Here is a 19,607-nt window from a genome sequence, read left to right on the forward strand (position 1 = left end):
ATATGTTGCAGGAGGTGGTGTGCAACACATGTTTCAGGATACAATAGAGCCAATGGAGTTACCAAAAATTTATAATGTTTTTTAAAAATACAGAAATGTAAATAATACCAGTATGAGAAGCAATCTGACTCTTACCCTATATTTACTTAACGCTATCTGCACTAAATCAGCTCTACGAATAATACTCAATGCAAGCGTAAGGCAAAAACGGTATTTTGAAAACAGGATTAATGATGCTTTGCAAAAATTGGTCATATAACACTGAAATACAGTTCATGTGATACAATACACAGTCCTTCCGAGCAATGTTATCACCTTGCTATTACTAATGCAATTTTAATGAACACAGCGTCTTTCCTACAAAGGCTTACATAGGTGTATGGAATTGGCTCTCCGTCCATTATTTGCGAGCAATTTCCCTTAAATCACAACATGCCCGATGTACAGGGAAACACTGCAGCAGTTAATAATGAATGTAGTGTGCACACTTGTACTGGAGTCGTTCTCACTTACAGTTTGCGCTAGAATCACTGTCCATAAGCCTCCTTAGCCAGTATTCAATTGCCTAGTCTAGTGACACGAGGGATTTCTGGAGCCACGCTTGCAACTGTTCTTCTTGCAGATAGTTTCTCTGTCACTTACTCAGCGTTCCCACTAGATTAATGGGGATCCTGTTGCCTCACTTCCCAGGTGCTGTGCTTTTCTTACTCTCAGGGATGTGTCCCATAATGTCCTCCACTGACTGCTAACAGCTAATTTGTAGAGTACCATGCCCTCAGTCTGTACTTCCAGCAGCACTGCCAGCCACTCCTACAATCTCTACTCTGCTGCTGTGTCGCAGCAAACAATTCCTTTTATAGTCCAATCAGCAGCCAATCAGTTCAGGATCTCTTGGACAGAATCAATCCAAATTGTCACTATCACTGTGTACTATGTATGGGAGACAACATAGCAGCTAGTATACAACAACCAGCTCAGGGAAGAGAATTAGTGATGGAGCCTGGAGAGAGGAAAACTATTGGAAAAATGTCATATACAAGTCATACAAATGCCCCAAATAGTGTTAATCCTCATGTACACACAACACCTTATTCTGAAAGGATACCTGAACATGGTACCCCCTAACATCTGAGGATTTGCAATGCATCCCTCTCATCCAATATATTTTCCTACCAGCAGGACACTACATGGTACAAATACTCGGTGGGCTGGATGCGTATTTACAACAGTAACTAGTCAGTCAAATTTGCAAATATTTCTTTTCAATGTATTCAACTGTATAAAAATAAACAGAAGAATCATCTATTCTGGAAGAGCATCAACTCCTGAGCCAAAGATATCAGATTCATAGTAACATTCATATCAGCAGACAACACATGGAAGACAGGAATTTGCATGCGGAATTACTTAAAAACTAATACAAAGGGACTAAAACATGCATTTTAATAGACTATCTTGAGAAACAAACAATGGAGAAAAAAAAATACCCTCAGAGGATGGATTTAAGAATGTATACCTTGAAACATATGGTTTATAATGACATGGATGGGATAACCATCCTAAAGGTTGTATTACGTCTGTTTACCTCTAACACCAATGTCCATATAGAATTCTTTACTTTGCATATACACTATCTAGAACTGCTCCCAAGCTACATCGTCTATAGCAGTGTTCCCCAACTCCAGTCCTCAGGGACCTCCAACAGGTCATGTTTTCAGGATTTCCTCAGTATTGCCCAGGTGATGTAATTATTGTTGGTGCCTCAGACATTGCCACAGGTGTTCTTACCATAGGATATCATGAAAACATGACCTGTTGGTGGTCCCTGAGGACTGGAGTTGGGGACCACTGGTCTATAGCATGCACCAGTCTTGATATCATCAACATGATCTTTTGCTTGGTGCCAACCAGTTTCAATTTTATCTAGAGATGAGCGAGCAAGCTCGTTTAAGGCAGATACTTGAGCGAGCATCACTCTCTGCTTACTCGTCCGAGCAAATTCCGGGAGGCGGCGGGTGGAAGCGGGGGGGGGGGGGAGAGAGAAAGAGATCTCTCTCACTCCCCCCCCCCGCATTAGCTCGGATGTGTAAACAGTTACTCGAGAAGAGCAATGCTCGCTCGAGGTATCTGCCTTAAACAAGCGTGCTCGCTCATCTCTAATTTCATCCTGTATTATACTCCAGAGTTGCATTCATTATTCTGCTGGTGGAGTCACTGTGTACATACATTACATTACCTACTTTAGGCAGCTGATGCCAAGGCAAATAGGATCATATGGGGCATCAAAGAGGTCTAAGGGCACATGATGAGAACATTGTTCTTCCTCTTTACAGGTCATTGGTTAGACTTCACATGGAATATTGTATACAGTTTTGGGCACTGGTACTCAAGGAGGACATATCAGAGCTTGAGTAGGTACAAAGGCGGGCAACTAAAGTAATAAACGGAATGGGCGAACTACAATACCCAGAGAGGTTATCACAATTGGGGTCAATTAGTTTAGAAAAAGACGGCTGAGGGGCGACCTAATAAATTAGATATATCTATATATATCTCTATTAGGGGACAATACAAAGATCTCTCCCATTATCTATTTATACCCAGGACTGTGACTGTATCGAGGGGGCGCCTTCTACGTCTAGAGAAAAAGGTTTCTACGCTAAAGGCCCATTTAGACACAACGATTATCACTCAAAAGCCATCTTTTGAGTGATAATCGTTGGGTGTAAATGTGCCCATCTTTCAGTTTTCTGCTGAACAACGGTTTTCAGTTCTGCTTGCCAACCATTGTTCAGCAGAACAGCTGATAAGCAGGACCGCACGCTGTGCTCTGCCCGGGGAGCGCTGATTACAGCTGATAACATTGTATCAGCTGTTCTCAGCTGTCAGCCCCGCTGGCAGATCGAAGGGAACGTAATATCAGGAAACAGCGGAAGGTCTGTTCTCCAATTACAACTCCTGGTGGCTCACACACTGCAACTTGGAACATAGGCATTAGTGCCAAGTAGTAGTCTATGCAAAATGATCGCTCGAAAGCCATCTTTTGAGCAATCATCTTTGTTGTGTAAATGCACCCTAACCCCCTAGAAGGGGGTTCTTTACTGTAAGAGCAGTGAGACTATGGAGATCTCTGCCTGTGGACATGATGGTGAATTCGTTACAAGAGTTCAAGAGGAGCCTTCACAATCAGGAGGCTGGAATCGGCAATGGACCGCACAGAAGACCTGCGGTCCACCGAGGGTGAAGATCCCGGCGGCCATCTTCACAAGGTAAGTAAGAAGTCACCGGAGCGCGGGGATTCAGGTAAGCACTATCCGGTTTTCTTTTTTAACCCCTGCATCGGGTTTGTCTCGCGCCGAACGGGGGGGCTATTGAAAAAAAAAAACCCCGTTTCGGCGCGGGACAACCCCTTTAATGCAAAAAAGACATTTGACCAAGTCCATTGGGGAAATATCTGAGTGAAATTCTGCTCAAATTAGGGATGTCTGGGAGTAACCTGACTCAATTATGGCACTATACTCCCTTCCAACTGCTGCTGTATTAACTTCATGATACACCTCTAAAACATTTAATATCTCCAACGGCACTTAACAAGGATGTTCGTTATCACTGGTGACGGAACCCCCTAGTAGAATGGGTGAGGAACTCAAAAGGTGTATCTGGAACTACTAGAGGGAAGAGAACACAGTTTGTTTGCGGATGACGCAATTATAGCCCTTACCAGCCCAAAATCTCCATTACCTGCAGTGTTAGGTGCAAATAAACCTAGACACTTTTTTGGGATTGCATATTAACTAGAGATGAGCGAACTTACTCGTCCGAGCTTGATACTCGTTCGAGTATTAGCGTGTTTGAGATGCTCGTTACTAGAGGCGAGCACCACGCGATGTTCGAGTTACTTTCACTTTCATCTCTGAGACGTTAGCGCGCTTTTCTGGCCAATAGAAAGACAGGGAAGGCATTACAACTTCCCCCTGCGACGTTCAAGCCACAGATGCATTCTGACAGAGATCAGGGAAAGTGCTGCTGATGCCGGAGCTGCTATAGGGAGAGCGTTAGGAGTGATTTTAGGCTTCAAGAACCCCAACGGTCCTTCTTAGGGCCACATCTGACCGTGTGCAGTACTGTTGAGGCTGCTTTTAGCAGTGTTGCACAATTTTTTTTTTGTATATCGGGCGTGCAGAGCATTACGTCCTCAGTCTGCAGTCATTGTACAGAGTATAGGGCCAGTACTGGTGAGGCAGGGAAAGAGATATGCAGGCTATATAGGCAGTGGGCTTTTTCAAAACAATTCGGGAAAAAATACTATATTTGGGCTGCCTGTGACCGTCTTCAGTTTACTGCGTGTCTGCTGGGGGTACTAGTCCTAATTAATACGCAGCTAAGCGTTACAGCAGGCTCTGCTGTCACCGTTACATCACCGCCGTCGTCCCGGCAGAGGGAAACAGTATACATAATATTATACGCTGCCTACAGTATCTGTCTGCTGGGGGTAGTAGTCCTAATTAATACGCAGCTAAGCGTTACAGCAGGCTTGCGCAAAATTGTTTCCTGGCTCTGCTGTCTCCGTTACATCACCGCCATCATCCCGCCAGAGGGAAACAGTATACATAATATTATACGCCGCCTACAGTATCTATCTGCTGGGGGTAGTAGTCCTAATTAATACGCAGCTAAGCGTTACAGCAGGCTTGCACAAAATTGTTTCCTGGCTCTGCTGTCTCCGTTACATCACCGCCGTCATCCCGCCAGAGGGAAACAGTATACATAATATTATACGCTGCCTACAGTATCTGTCTGCTGGGGGTAGTAGTCAAAATTAATACGCAGCTAAGCGTTTCAGCACGCTGGCGCAAAATTGTTTCCTGGCTCTGCTGTCTCCGTTACATCACCGCCGTCATCCCGCCAGAGGGAAACAGTATACATAATATTATACGCTGCCTACAGTATCTATCTGCTGGGGGTAGTAGTCCTAATTAATACGCAGCTAAGCGTTACAGCAGGCTTGCACAAAATTGTTTCCTGGCTCTGCTGTCTCCGTTACATCACCGCCGTCATCCCGCCAGAGGGAAACAGTATACATAATATTATACGCTGCCTACAGTATCTGTCTGCTGGGGGTAGTAGTCCTAATTAATACGCAGCTAAGCGTTACAGCAGGCTTGCGCAAAGTTGTTTCCTGGCTCTGCTGTCTCCGTTACATCACCGCCATCATCCCGCCAGAGGGAAACAGTATACATAATATTATACGCTGCCTACAGTATCTATCTGCTGGGGGTAGTAGTCCTAATTAATACGCAGCTAAGCGTTACAACAGGCTTGCACAAAATTGTTTCCTGGCTCTGCTGTCTCCGTTACATCACCGCCGTCATCCCGCCAGAGGGAAACAGTATACATAATATTATACGCTGCCTACAGTATCTGTCTGCTGTATCAGCTCAGCATTTTAAAAAAATAGAAGCAAAATACTTAAGGCCTACTACTGGTCTTTGGCCACTTGACTGCTTCTGCGCTGTGAATTCCACCTACGTCTCACTACAGGCGTGCGCAAAATTGTTTCCTGGCTCTGCTGTGCGTTCCGTAAGGGAAGTCAGCCTCCAACCACAGGCCAATAAGCGGCACATTTAATTACAGCGTTCTGTTTCTGCACTACTGGTAATACACCATGCTGAGGGGTAGAGGTAGGCCTAGAGAACGTGGACGCGGCCAAGGACGCGGAGGCCCAAGTCAGGGTGTGGGCACAGGCCGAGCTCCTGATCCAGGTGTATTGCAGCCGACTGCTGCGGGATTAGGAGAGAGGCACGTTTCTGGCGTACCCACATTCATCTCACAATTAATGGGTCCACGCGGTAGACCTTTGGCCCACGTCTTTAATTTTGTGGTTCAGCGCTTTCTGAAAAGCTACCCACGCTTGTCAGACCTGCTCGGAAAGGTGCGCCGGCTCTGCGCACATTTCCGCAAGTCCCACACGGACGCTGCCACCCTGCGCACCCTGCAACATCGGTTTCATCACCCATGCTGTCGGTCCACACGGAGTTGTAACTGCATGTGTCCACTTCTAAAGAACCCCAGTCTGACTGGGGCATGCAGTGTGGGCCGAAGCACACCTGCATTAAACATGACATTACCTCAGCTGTGCTGGGCACTGCAATGGGATATATATATGTGCCGCCGGTGGGTTCCAGGGAGCCACCCATGCTGTCGGTCCACACGGAGTTGTAACTGCATGTGTCCACTTCTAAAGAACCCCAGTCTGACTGGGGCATGCAGTGTGGGCCGAAGCCCACCTGCATTAAACATGACTTTACCTCAGCTGTGCTGGGCACTGCAATGGGATATATATATGTGCCGTCGGTGGGTTCCAGGGAGCCACCCATGCTGTCGGTCCACACGGAGTTGTACCTGCCTGTGTCTACTTATAAAGAACCCCAGTCTGACTGGGGCATGCAGTGTGGGCCGAAGCCCACCTGCATTAAACATGACATTACCTCAGCTGTGATGGGCAATGCAATGGGATATATTTATGTACCGCCGGTGGCTTCCTGGCACCCACCCATGCTGTCGGTCCACAGGGACTTCACAATAGGGAGTTGTACCTGCCTGTGTCTATGAATTAAAAACCCCGGTCAGGTTGGGGCATGCAGTGTGGGCCGAAGCCCACCTGCATTTAATCTGACGTTAGCTCTGCTGTCCAGGGCACTGCAATGGGATACATTTATGTACAGCCGGTGGGTTCCAGGGAGCCACCCATGCTGTGGGTGCACATGGAATTCCCATTGAGGAGTTGTACCTGCCTGTGACTATTTATAAAAAACCGCGGTCTGACTGGGGCATGCAGACACCTTGACAGAATGAATAGTGTGTGGCACATAGGTTCCCCATTGCTATGCCCACGTGTGCAGCTCCTGATGGCGGTGGCACAGGATTATATTTCACATTGCTTCTGTACAGCATTGTGGGCTATCGCCCCGCCCCTTTTAAAGAGGGTCGCTGCCTAGCCGTGCCAACCCTCTGCAGTGTGTGCCTGCGGTTCCTCCTCATGGCAGACGCACTTATAAATAGACATGAGGTTGGTGTGGCATGAGGGCAGCTGAAGGCTGCGCAGGGACACTTTGGTGTGCGCTGTGGACACTGCGTCGTGCGGGGGGGTTGGGCAGCATGTAACCCAGGGGAAGTGGCAGCGGAGTGTCATGCAGGCAGTGATTGTGCTTTGTTGGAGGTAGTGTGGTGCTTAGCTAAGGTATGCCTTGCTAATGAGGGCTTTTCAGAAGTAAAAGTTTTTGGGAGGGGGGGGCCCACTCTTGCCGCTATTGTGGCTTAATAGTGGGACCTGGGAACTTGAGATGCAGCCCAACATGTAGCCCCTCGCCTGCCCTATCCGTTGCTGTGTCGTTCCCATCACTTTCTTGAATTGCCCAGATTTTCACAAATGTAAACCTTAGCGAGCATCGGCGATATACAAAAATGCTCGGGTCGCCCATTGACTTCAATGGGGTTCGTTACTCGAAATGAACCGTCGAGCAGCACGAAAATTTCGTCCCGAGTAACGAGCACCCGAGCATTTTGGTGCTCGCTCATCTCTAATATTAACTACTTTTGGAACCAAACTAAATTCGCTCTTGAAAACACTTAAGTATTCCAATAATATGGAGCTGCACTTTAGCACTGCTAAATGTAGGCGTTGCAAGTTTAGCCCCTACTGATCAGACCATAGTCTTCCATGTCCTACTAGCAGCAAAGGCTCAGATTGTGAAATTTTAGGAAATCTCTAGGGTTCCTGTGATGTCTGAGCATACCACCTATGTTAGCAACACTTGCAGGGTACATTAGCAAGTATGCATGAGAACTATGCAAGATATACTCTTAGGGGGAAGCAGATTAATTCACAACTTTATTCTTCTACCTTGTATTATCACATAAGCTAATTGAGGTTTTTAGACAGAACCTTATTGGAGGTATTCTATACAAAAATATAAGTGTATTGCATGTAAATTAAGAGCTTTTTATATTTATTTGATTTGACTTTGTATCATTTAGTACTGTGACTTTGTAACAATCCTCATAAACACACAGATCTATTTGGAGAAGGGTTAAATCTCTGCAGCTCTTCATCTATAGACTTAAATGCCCAGATCATGCTCGTCAACTGGAAGCTTCTTGATATAGCAAGGCTTTCAGAGAATGTATTTCTGCCACATCCAGCTATACCTTAATCACTGCTGATAATGTACCTTCACTACAGGACTGTATTTTCCTTTACATAAATGCCATCTGGTGGTGACAACTGCTGCTGCAGCATAAGGTTTAATGAAGCTGGCAGTTTTCCCCATGTCAACTAGGACAAAACAGAATTGTATGAAGAATGATGCAACTTAATATACATTTGTATCTTCGGCTACCAAGATCTCTGCTGACTTCTGTGAATGGAAACACTGCTCAAACAGCTGGCGAAAAGTTAAGAGCTTTTCTTTTTAATCAGCTATACAAGTGTGTAACAAGAAGATAAAAGGGTCGTCCAGTAACCTTTATAAAACCTGCTCATCTTCACTTCAGGATGCAGAGTGATTGTGTTCTGGCTCCCTGGCAAAATATTGATAGCCTAACAATCATCTCTTCATACAAACGGCTTTCAGTGGGGCAGGGCCAGACATCCAGGTCGAAGCAGGAGGTCTGAGGCTTCTTTATTATCATTGAAAACAGTTGTGAAGTAGCCAATGAGGCTTCCAGCTCTGCATTGGGGGATGGAGCAGGAAGCCTTGAGGCAGCTTTGCTCCGATTTTTTTCAGTGGGAGCAAAGCCACCTCTGAGGTTTCCTCCTGACTGCTGAGCATACACCAGGCCAGGCAAGCGGCTGATGCCCAGTGATCAACTATTGAAGAGCTGTCATGGAGGTTAGTTGATCAAACTCTGGCTGCCTACAGCCACCACTAGGGGGAGCTCACTGTACATTTGAACTCAAAACCAAAGCAGTTAGTATGCAGTAAGCTTGCCTAGTGGTGGCTTCAGGCAAACAAGATTATATCACAATGCTGCCTATGCAGGGCATCTGAAACTGCATGAAGCTTAGACTGGTCTTTGGAATATGGTTTTACAATATATCAGTCACATGGTCTCTTTCCTCCTGCTCTACAGGGTAACACTCCCTGCATGCACTGGGCCTCTGATACGGGAGCTTTGCTCCAGCTGTCTTGTGCTCAGTCTGCGGATGTGTTCCTGCTAACCGTCTCCCCATCTCTTGGCATCCCACGGGAACATTCGCCCTGCCTGCGCTCGTCATGGCAAATTACAGCTACCACTAATGGACACTGAATAGGTCTAGGCCTGTATTGTTTGTGCACTCAAAACCTTTAATTCCCATATACTTACAATATTGCAGGACCTTTTTGGGTCACTACACTCGAGGGTTCAATAGAACTGTGGGCAGACCAGGGCTTGTAGCCCTAGCACAAATCCTAGAAGGCAGTCATGTTACAGCTACATGAAACCTGCCTGATGTTAATGACAGGGTAGTGTACCAGTCTGGGTGACCATTTGAGTTAAGGCCCGTTACACCAGACGATTGTTTAACCCCTTAGTGACGGAGCTTTTTTGCTTTTTTCCCCATTTTTGTTTTTCCTACTCCCTTTAAAAAAAAAAAAAAAAGTAGCTCCTTTATCCATCGACGTCGCTGTATGAGGGCTTGTTTTTTGCGGGACGAGTTGTATTCTTCAATGGCACTATTTATTGTACCATATAATGTACTGAAAAAAACTTTAAATAATTCTTAGCGGAGAGAAATGAAGAAAAAAACAAACAAAAAAAAACATTCCACCATCTTTCGGTGCGTCCTGTTTCTACGGCGCACAAACTGCAACAAAAACGACCTGATATTTTTATTCTATGGGTCAGTATGATTACTACGATACCAAACTTATATAGGGGGGGGGGGGGATTGGGGGGGGGTGCGGAACCCTCAAACAGCGTTCGGTGGATTTAAATGCCGCTGTCAATTCTGATTGCCGCTGTCAATCATTTAAAGGGTTAATAGCCACGATCGGCCGAACCGCCGAGCGCAGCTATTGCCCGCGGGTGTCAGCTGTAATAAACAGCTGACACCCGCGCTGTATGGAGAGAGATAGCGGCACTACCTCCCTCCATACACGTCCTGCAACAGCAGGACGTAGTTTTACGATAGCGCCGTCACTAAGGGGTTAAACAAGCAATACATTGTTGGCCCTATTAGTAAGAGAACTGAATGATAAGTGGATGAGCCAACAATGATTTTTAGTCCTGCATAAAGTGGACAGATGAATTGGTGCAGGGAAGGACCAAGACATTTTCAGCCTATGGATATAAAGACTGTTTATATCCATAGAGCATGCTGAGATCTTAAAGTCACTGCAGAATATATGGGAAAAAAAAGTTGAGAATGTTGCAAAAAAGGTTTTATTGTACAAGCAAATTTATATAAACATGAAAGTTGGTTTAAATTATGTCTTAATGCTATAAAAGCCCCTTCAGTTAGTGGCAGGATTGCAAAATGTAAACTTTGGATGGAAGTGCACAGTGTCTTCATACACATTTCTAGACATTCAGTGGTGGGTGACCGGGAACAAAGACAACAGCAAACAGTGCAAAAGAAATAAGCCGAGACGCCAAGCAGCTCCCACAAGCCAGAGTCCTGGATTCCTCGGTCATCGTGTGCATGCGTCGTCACCACACTGCGAAAGGAAGGCGAAAGGGTAAGATAATATGGATACATAATACAGTACTGGACAACATAAGGCAGCTGCATATGAACGCATTGCCATGTGTTACCCAGTTAGTCGTGCAGCAAGAACACAGACATTGCATACTTGCTGCAATTGCCACACTATCTTGGCAAGTATGCGCACCAAGATAGAACATGCTGCGATCTATAATGCAAACAATGTGTCATTGACCACATGGGAATCTATGGCAGATTGGTACAACATATTCCACGTGCAAAACCTGCTGTACCCACATAGTTGTGTGAAGGAGCCCTAAGCCTGCATCCAAATGAATATTGTACTCAGAATGCAAGATAGATCAAAAGTGACCCAAAATTGAGGGGCTCTAGAACTAATACAGAGCAGTTGGCCTGGCTCATTCTCTAGGGACAAAAAGACCTAGCCCAGATGAATCCATATCCAAAACGTCAGACATTGTTCCACCTTAGAGCCAGGAAAAATAAAGCTAAAACTACAGTATTCTGCCATGGATCCACACATGGGTTAGTCTTTATTTAATGGAGCCAATATACATCGACTTGCTGATACATGATCACTTCCCCCACTCCGTCCTTTGCATTTAGATTTAAAATCCACACATGAAAAAAATCTGCACTGTATAGACCGATATACAAAACCTATAATAAATGTATAAGCCATTAGGTGCCTCGTGTATTTTATAGGTTATTTGCCCGGATTTGATGCAAGAGTGGATGCGAATTCCACAAAGCCTGCTGTGTGAACAGGGCCTAATAGTGTCAGTGATCACCTTGTAAAAGCTAGGAAAAAAATATATATATATTGCATATGACAGTCCATCACACCAGCAATGGGGACAGTATCTGACTCCACAGCCAAGGCAGAATTGAGGCTCACACCTAGGTTGCCGTATGCAAATAATGTCAGTGCCCCAAACTAAACGTGGATTTGTCAGTGCAGTCAACCTAGTTCCACTCCGTAGCAGTCAAGTTTTGTTGTACACACTGCAAACGGAGGAGGAGACAGTGGTTGGGTAGTAGTACATGTAATGGGCCCTCACTAGTCGCAACACTTTCTAACAGTTTGGACAGAACGGCCCGGGTAGAGGGCAATGCATCAATACAACCATCCATCTTATCTCATTCCAATGATAATGCCCCCTCTCAAACAGTTAACAGCAGTTAACAGGGTGAGATCTGAGTCGGGGGCAGGTCTAGTGGTCAACAAGCAGAATAAGGGAGGTCCACTGCACACAAGGAGCCTCTGAGAACCTTTTTATAAGCCAAGGATGGAACCACTTTTAGTGCCTCAAGTGGCAAGACCATTCATCTAAATCGCACCACAACCCTAATCATTTGTACATCTGCCTGAGATTAACCGTATGTTTTGCAGGAAAATGACAACTTCTAGGTGCTAGATTCTCTTTTACAAAAGAGAATTCTAGAGACATGTTAAAAAAAAAAAAAAAAAAAAAAAAGAAGTGCAGGGCATTAGCAGACTTCAGTGAATCTCTAGTGTAGAACACCTTATGACTTTAGGCCCAAAATTTGGTGAGTTGCTTAATATAACCTTCCAGTGGTCAGAGCTTAGGATCCTTGTATCAGAAAAGCACAACCCTACAGCTACGAAGCTACATATTAGGAAGTTGGCCATCGTTTTATATGTAGAAACAGTATGTGAGCAAAGAGACACTTGTAGACACAAATAGGTACTGCTATATACGGCTTATAACATGACATCCGACTCCCACCTGAGGTTGCTGCTCTTCAGTCACATTCGCAGAAATGCCTAGAGTTTCCATTATAGTTTCTAGAGGAACATGGTCACCAGGAGAATCTTGTGTGAAATGAAGCAATACTTTTTCTCCTCCTAGTGGGAAAAAAAAAAAAATCATTTCAGCTACAAAATGAGGTCTATGAGGCTCCTCATCAGGGCATGCTAAGAGCTGAACAGCCACAGGTTGTAACCCGCCTGCTCGAAAGCTTTATGACCAGCTTCCCACTCTTGCAAGTTCACTGAACAGTACCCCTTCCTGCCACCTTGTGCTGCTCTGAGCAAGGTCTTAACTATACAAGTTTGTTTGCAGAGATGTAAAATTAATACCAAATGTAACATGTTTTTACCTTTACTAACAATCAGCATGCCTCCACTCTGCAGGAGGTCGCCACTGAAGTTTCCTTGCACCCCATCTGCGTTTGCCTGTTAAATGTAAGACAGTTGGAGAATGTTAGACTGAATCACTATGAACCAGGAATATACTCAACTTGAAGAGATCACCTTGGTAACAACATCTCGAACCTTCTTCCCAAGTGCTGCAGGAACTATAGAAAGAGCATTGTACCTACGATGAGGGGGAAGAAAAAAAAAATTTATACACAGTACTAGTCAAAAGTGGAGACTGTTTTATTCCATAGCTTTTCTAGTTTGTTTATTTTCTATATTATCTACATTCATATTGAAAACATTAAAAACATTAAGTTAAGTAACCAAGTGAAAAAGCTAAAAAGTATTAAATGTATTTTGGTTTAACAGAGTAGCCCCCCCCCCCCCCCTTTTTGCTTTGATGCCAGCTTTGCATACTGTTGGCATTCTCTCAATCAGCTTCATGAGGTCACCCTGAATGGTTTTCTGAAGGAGTTTAGAGATGCTAAGGACTTGTTAGCTGCTTTTTCTAAACTTTGCTGTCTGAATCATCCCAACTTTGTTTAGGTTGGGCGACTGTGGAGGCCATGTAATCTGACAGCACTCCACCACTCTCCTTGGTCAAATAGTCCTTACATAGTCTGGAGTCATTGTCTTGGTAAAAAACAAATTGTCCCACCAAGGGCAAACCAAATGGGAAAGCATGGAGAAGAATGCTTTAGTGGTCATCTTGCTAAGTGCGCCTTGGATAAGTCACCAACAAAGCACCCCCACACAAACACTTCCCCATTCATGCTTCTTGATGGGAACCACACATGTAGAAAGTCTCAAAAACATGGCAGTTGAAGCCAAAAATCTCAAGTTTTGACTGAAGCCAAATTACAGATTTCCACTGGTCTAATGTGTATTGCTTAACCCAAGCAATTTTCTTCTTAGGCTGGGGTCACATGGGACAGAGTTTCAGCAGAATTCTCACTAAATGGCTTTAAAAAAAAACCAAAAAAAAAAAAAAAAAACCACACAACACATGAATTTCACTGGAAAAAAAACCAAAAAAAACCCATGGTCTTTAGAGCGGTTTCACTGTCGGCATTCTCTCCCCATACAGAGGCTGCTGCGGAGAAGAATTGACATGCTGCAGAATTGAATTCCGCGCCGCATGTCAGTCTTTGTGCGGCTTGGCCGCAGCATGTGGATGAGACCAGCAGAATAATGAGACTGTCATTTCTCTTTACTGAGTGGTTATTTCCATAACTGGAGCTGAATGCAGCCTTCCCCAACAAGGTCACCTCAGAAGGGTTCTGTTAGGTGAATGTCTGCAGAATCCTGCCCACCAGAAGAATACTGTTACTTTTGGAGTAGCCCCTCATATCTGGATTTATACACCTGTTACTGAACCCAATAAGCTGTATGAAGTTGTATACAGTGAGCTCCTCTACAGGTAGCCACTATGAAAGTTCCACAGGAGACAGTGCAATGCTAGGCCTCCCTCCTACCACATGCACTACAGCAGGACCAGGTACTGCTTCTATAATCTTGTTGTGTTTGGTTATCTCTGTCCCAGTTCATAAATGGCAATAAAGTGAAAACTTCTAGGGTTGAAACATTAAAACAGGTATTCTGGAAACTGGTTAAAATGTTCCATGATTTCCACCAATTGCCATTATTCCAAACATTAAACTAAACACCAGTACCTTTTTTTGCTGACCTGTGCCACTGCTGCATCCAGCCTAAGATTCACATTTAAACAGCTACCAAGGAGTGCAAAAGGCACATCTGCCCCAATTCCCCATTGCCAGTTACTGAGTGCGTTCCCAGCTGAACAAACTTGTCATAGAATTTAAAGGCACTGAGCATGCCTGACCAGTAAATCAGTGGAACGTACAGGTCAGAACCATGGAATACCAATGGAGAACCAAGTGGGGAGGTGGGAACCACAGGTAGGGCAATCTCTCTGAAGCTTTGTAAAACAAGTTATAATGTTACAAAGTGACATGTTGTTGCCATATGAAGCTAATGCTTGCTCCGAAACCCCTCTTTAAACCTAGCTGAGCTCCAATCATGCTGAAATTAGAGCTTCCTAATCAGATGACTATAGTGCAGGGTGTAATATGCACTTTCCAGAAGGCAAACTGCAGCTGGGAGATTTCAGTCTTGAGGCCTCCAGAATTATGAATGCAGCTCAGGAGTACATGAACTCTCAAACACTGACCTCTTGAATCCCAACTCTTTATAACTCTGCTTTGATTCATCCAGATATAGTTCTGAAACAGAAGAGATTTCGAGTTACACAACCAGTAATAATGTTTACGCAACTTCACAGCTGTAAGATTACAGATAACAGAATCACCTGGGTAATGAAGTTACACCCATGGAGTGTTGGTCTGTTAACAAATTAGCTGCACAACAGTTTGGTAAAATTTGCAGTAAACCCAGATACCATGGATCATAAGTATTAGGAAGTTAAGTGAAGCTCCACCCTTGAAAGAATAAGGGAATGATATCTTAGAGGGGGTTGTACCAGAAGCAGCTTTTATCATTTCCTCATAGGATATGAGGTGGGGATCTCACCTCCACTGTCAAGAGTGAAGGGGTTCCCGTGTTTTGCTTCATTCTTACTGTACCCCCCACTGAAAAAGATAGAATGGAGTAACAGTTGCAACTGTCCACTGCATCTCCCATTAATTTGTATTGAAGCTACTGGAGACACCAGAATATAAGCACTCAACTATTTCCACCAGTCCCATTGAAATGAATGGCGCGACAGCTGCACATGCACTACCATCGCTCCAGTTGTTGCGATGTCACTGTGGGTGGGGGAAGTGACCCTGCAATGACAAGGGGGACAAAAGGACCTCCATTCTTAGGAGCAGTGAGGGTCTAATTGGCGAGACCCTAATAAAGCAGTCTTCTCACCCATCCTATGGAGATAGTTGATTCTAGCAAAACCTTTTATTGCCATCATTCTCTTTGCTAAGGTTGCAAAGTAGAAATATCACAGGATTGTAGGAATTTTCCTCCATTTTCTAGCCATTTGCCTGTTGGCACCATCTACAGCTGTTTATGGTGGCCTGGGTCCTCTCTCTATTACTTTAGCAATACACATAGAACAGGTCAAACAGCACTAGTGCTATATATATTGTTACAGCATTGGACTAAGGAAGTACAGACCACCATAAACAAGACCCATAGTCTCCATGGCACTTGGAGGGCAGAGAGGATTCTGATAAGCAGGAGTAGCGACTACAAACCAGAACACTTCAATAAATCATGAAATTCTTTCACACCAGCATGTCATAATCCATGAAGCCTGATACTCCAGCACTTGGTCTTAGCAAAGTGCCTTGGTTGGAGCATTTAAAGGAACACTACACCTCATTTCACTCATGGAGCCACTATATGGCCTTTTGACTTCGTGTCATTCTGCATGTACACAGACCCCACACCAGTTTTTATTTTATGGAGTGTTCCTTTAACCTCCTCCAACTCTGTACTGCAGGATCAAAGCAGTACAACAGCCATGTATGGATCCCTATTAGGCCTTAAAAACATAGGTCCCAATAGTCGGCCTGTTAGAGTTACAGTAACACGATACCAGAGGTATTGCAGTACAGTATATAACTGAAGGATCCCATGTACAAGTCCCCTACTAGGATTCAAAGACAAAAACACCTTATTTTCATAGAATAAATTGGTATTACAGCATCTGCAACCACCAATACAGTAAAAGACCACTTTAGCAGACCTGGTGAACACTAGCCAGAGGAAAAAAAAAAAAAAAAAGCTGAATTTCTATGTTCTATTTAATCTGCCTCCCAAAAACTCATGAACCCTGAAGTGGCCAGACGACATCCAAAGCAAACTAGTTCAAAGCAAAACGAATGGAAGATGTAGATGTTAACGTCTTAAATGCAAAGTCAAAGTAAACTGCATGCCCAAGTACTAAACTAGGCAGAGTCCTTACAGTGTTAGAGTGCATTCACACGACCGTATATCTTCCAGGCTCCCCCCCCCCCCCCCCCCCGCAGAGAGAGACGTCCTACATCGGCAGGGCGTGAAAACCCAGCCGATATATGGTCGTCTGAACGCACCCTTAGCAACATGCAGCCAATAAGTTATCATGTAGCTTAAAGGGGTTCAGCAATTTAAAAAAAATAAATATATTTTATATTCTATTTCTCCCCCCAGTCTCCTTACCACATCTTCTCCTGGCTGAGCTTCTGCAGTATCCCAGGTCACCTCACAGCATGCTGGCCATCTTGTTATTATACATTCCTCACATTGCTTCCTGCCAGGTCAGTGAAGGAGGTGACTGACATCTGTGCTGTAGCGCTCAGTGACCAGGAAGGAATTGTAATCCATTTCAGAGTCAGCTCGCATGAGCAATCTCTGAAGCAGATAGGCAGTTACCCTGCTGGCCTGTGACTTAACATACAATGCCGAGCAGGTGACTGCCAACCAATGTACCTAACCTCACAGGAAGGAGAAGAATCAGGCAGCTGGAGGTGAAGTGACTTCCCTGGACTGCAGGAGACAGGAGAAGATGAAGGAAGTGAAGATCTGGTAATTAGACTGATGGGGGAGGAATAGGCAAAACAAAGGATTTTTCTTTTTTAAAGATGAACCCCTTTAATGCAAGTATTAAGACATAAGATCGGTCATGATTGTGGCTGGATCTTTGCATGTGACCACCATATTGATTTTCAATGCTGAACTTGTCAATAAGAAGACTTACCCCCTGTAAAGTATTTCCCATTCACAAATTCTTGCAGCCCCACACGCTCTGGCCCAATCCCTATCAGACGTATCTGGTTGGCGTTGAATGATTCTTGCAGCTTGGAAACTTCTTTTGCCGTCCAGCGGCAAACCTGGCAGCCGAACCTCCTCAGAAAGAACAGGACGGTTGTGTTCTCTCTCCACAACAACTGCAACTCAACTGTCTGAAAGCACAAAATGGCAGATTAAACAATTTATCTACATGGTGGGGGGGGGGGGGGGTCAGTTCCATACATTTAGCACTGCTAGCTTCCACTATGAAGAGTCAGACTTACCTGCTACCAAATTGTTCCTATTGTGAGGCTTGTTTGTTTTGTTTTGTTTTTTTTTTGGGGGGGGGGGGGGGGGGGGGGGGGAACGGGGGGACAACATTCTATGTAATGTGTTATGCAATACAGTTTGACTCTAGTGCCATCAATTACCCATTTAGATAGTGGCACTGACAGCAAGTGTCCAACCAACCGATGGGGATCCCAGACAATCAATAGTATTTGCATGGAAAACCCCTTCAAAAGGAGTCCAAAGGCATGAACTGCAGTACAGGTGCTGCACATATATAATAACTCCCAAGGAAAAAATTCTGCAGGTCTTCACATGTGTAAATGGCCCAATTATACGTACGTGCATCTTTCAACACTTCTACCTGTAAGGCCTCCTTCACACAGGCGACACAGCATCGCTGCGAGAAAATCGCAGCGATATCGCATCGCTGCACCATACGATATCGCTGCGATATTCTCGCAGCAATACCGCGATTTTGTAGCGCTACAAAGTTGCATGTAACACTACAAAATCACGCGACTTTGTAGCATCTGCTACTGTCCAAGTTGCATCGCATTGCATGCAAACCGCATTTTCGTGCGATGCGACGCAACAGAGAGGAAGGCTCCATAGAGAAACATGGGCTACAAAACCTAGCGTGTTGCGGGCATATCGCCGGACCTGCGAGGTTTGTGTGTCGTTTTGTAGCATGCTACAAAACATCTCATGTGTGAAGGAACCCATAGGAAACCATGGGCTTCACATACATGCGATTTGTAGCATCATAGCAATGCTACAAAATCGTGCGACTTTGTCGCCCGTGTGAAGGAGGCCTTAAGGTTTTGCCAGGACTTTTTAAAGAGCCCATATAGTACAGCAAATGGAGCAGAAAATTAAAAACAAATCAGTACTCACTCCTCAAGTGTCCTGCAGCTCTTGCCACTGTCACATATCCACCATTGCTGGAGCTTACAGCAGATCTGCTCAGTTCTTAAATTCCCTCCCTATAGGAGCCTTCAGAAAACGCACTTAAAATAATTTATACTTTTGGTATAGCGGTGATCATGTGACCCCATAATCAGATCTTGTAGTAGCTAGCAGACATACCACACAATGCTGAACACATGATACACATCTCCCAGCAGTCTCACTTACATAGACCTTTATTTTTGTAATAAGAAAAGATAATTTGTATTGCTGCATTTGCAGCCTCCAATACAGTATGAACAAGTTTATGGCAAACTTTGTATTAAAAAAAGTAACAAAGATCTGCCGTGTGTTCACACAGCTCTAAATCAAAATGCACAAAAGGTGTTAAATATCTTAATTGTAGGGACACAAACAAAAAAAAAACGGCTGCATCAGCAAGTAGTAAACTAGGCAGAGTCCTTAACGGTGCTAGCAGCAGGCAGCCAGTAATGCCCCATGGTGCCAGCCCACTACCGCAGTGAGTGATGACATCCCCCTGCTGTATTACTACACCACACCCCGGGGGATTATGTAGACCTGCTTTGAGCAGTCACCACTGACCCTCCAGCTGCAGTGACAAGGGGCTCCGTGCCGCCATCACCTGCCCCCAGCTCACCTCCCCGCTCAGGGCATTCATCACGGGGAATCTTCCCAGCTTCTCCAAATCCACGGTATTCATCTTGCCCCGTTAACCGGCACAGCCGCTTCCTCCTCTTAGCACTACAGGTCAACCAATCACAGCGCAGACAG

At 44.8% G+C, this 19,607-nt stretch overlaps 1 protein-coding gene across 1 annotated transcript; it reads right to left on the bottom strand.

The window, feature by feature from the left end:
- Positions 1 to 10,407: 10,407 nt before the first annotated feature.
- Positions 10,408 to 19,607, bottom strand: PRXL2B (peroxiredoxin like 2B). The gene is made up of 7 exons (XM_066605708.1): positions 19,474 to 19,607; positions 17,587 to 17,791; positions 15,064 to 15,115; positions 12,987 to 13,050; positions 12,833 to 12,908; positions 12,460 to 12,578; positions 10,408 to 10,700 (listed from the first exon to the last, which is right to left on the bottom strand). Exons 1-7 carry the CDS (start codon positions 19,534 to 19,536, stop codon positions 10,674 to 10,676), a joined length of 606 nt encoding a protein of 201 aa, XP_066461805.1. The 5' UTR covers positions 19,537 to 19,607; the 3' UTR covers positions 10,408 to 10,673.

This window comes from Eleutherodactylus coqui, chromosome 6 (genome assembly GCF_035609145.1).
Source record: "Eleutherodactylus coqui strain aEleCoq1 chromosome 6, aEleCoq1.hap1, whole genome shotgun sequence".
Lineage (NCBI taxonomy): Eukaryota > Metazoa > Chordata > Amphibia > Anura > Eleutherodactylidae > Eleutherodactylus > Eleutherodactylus coqui.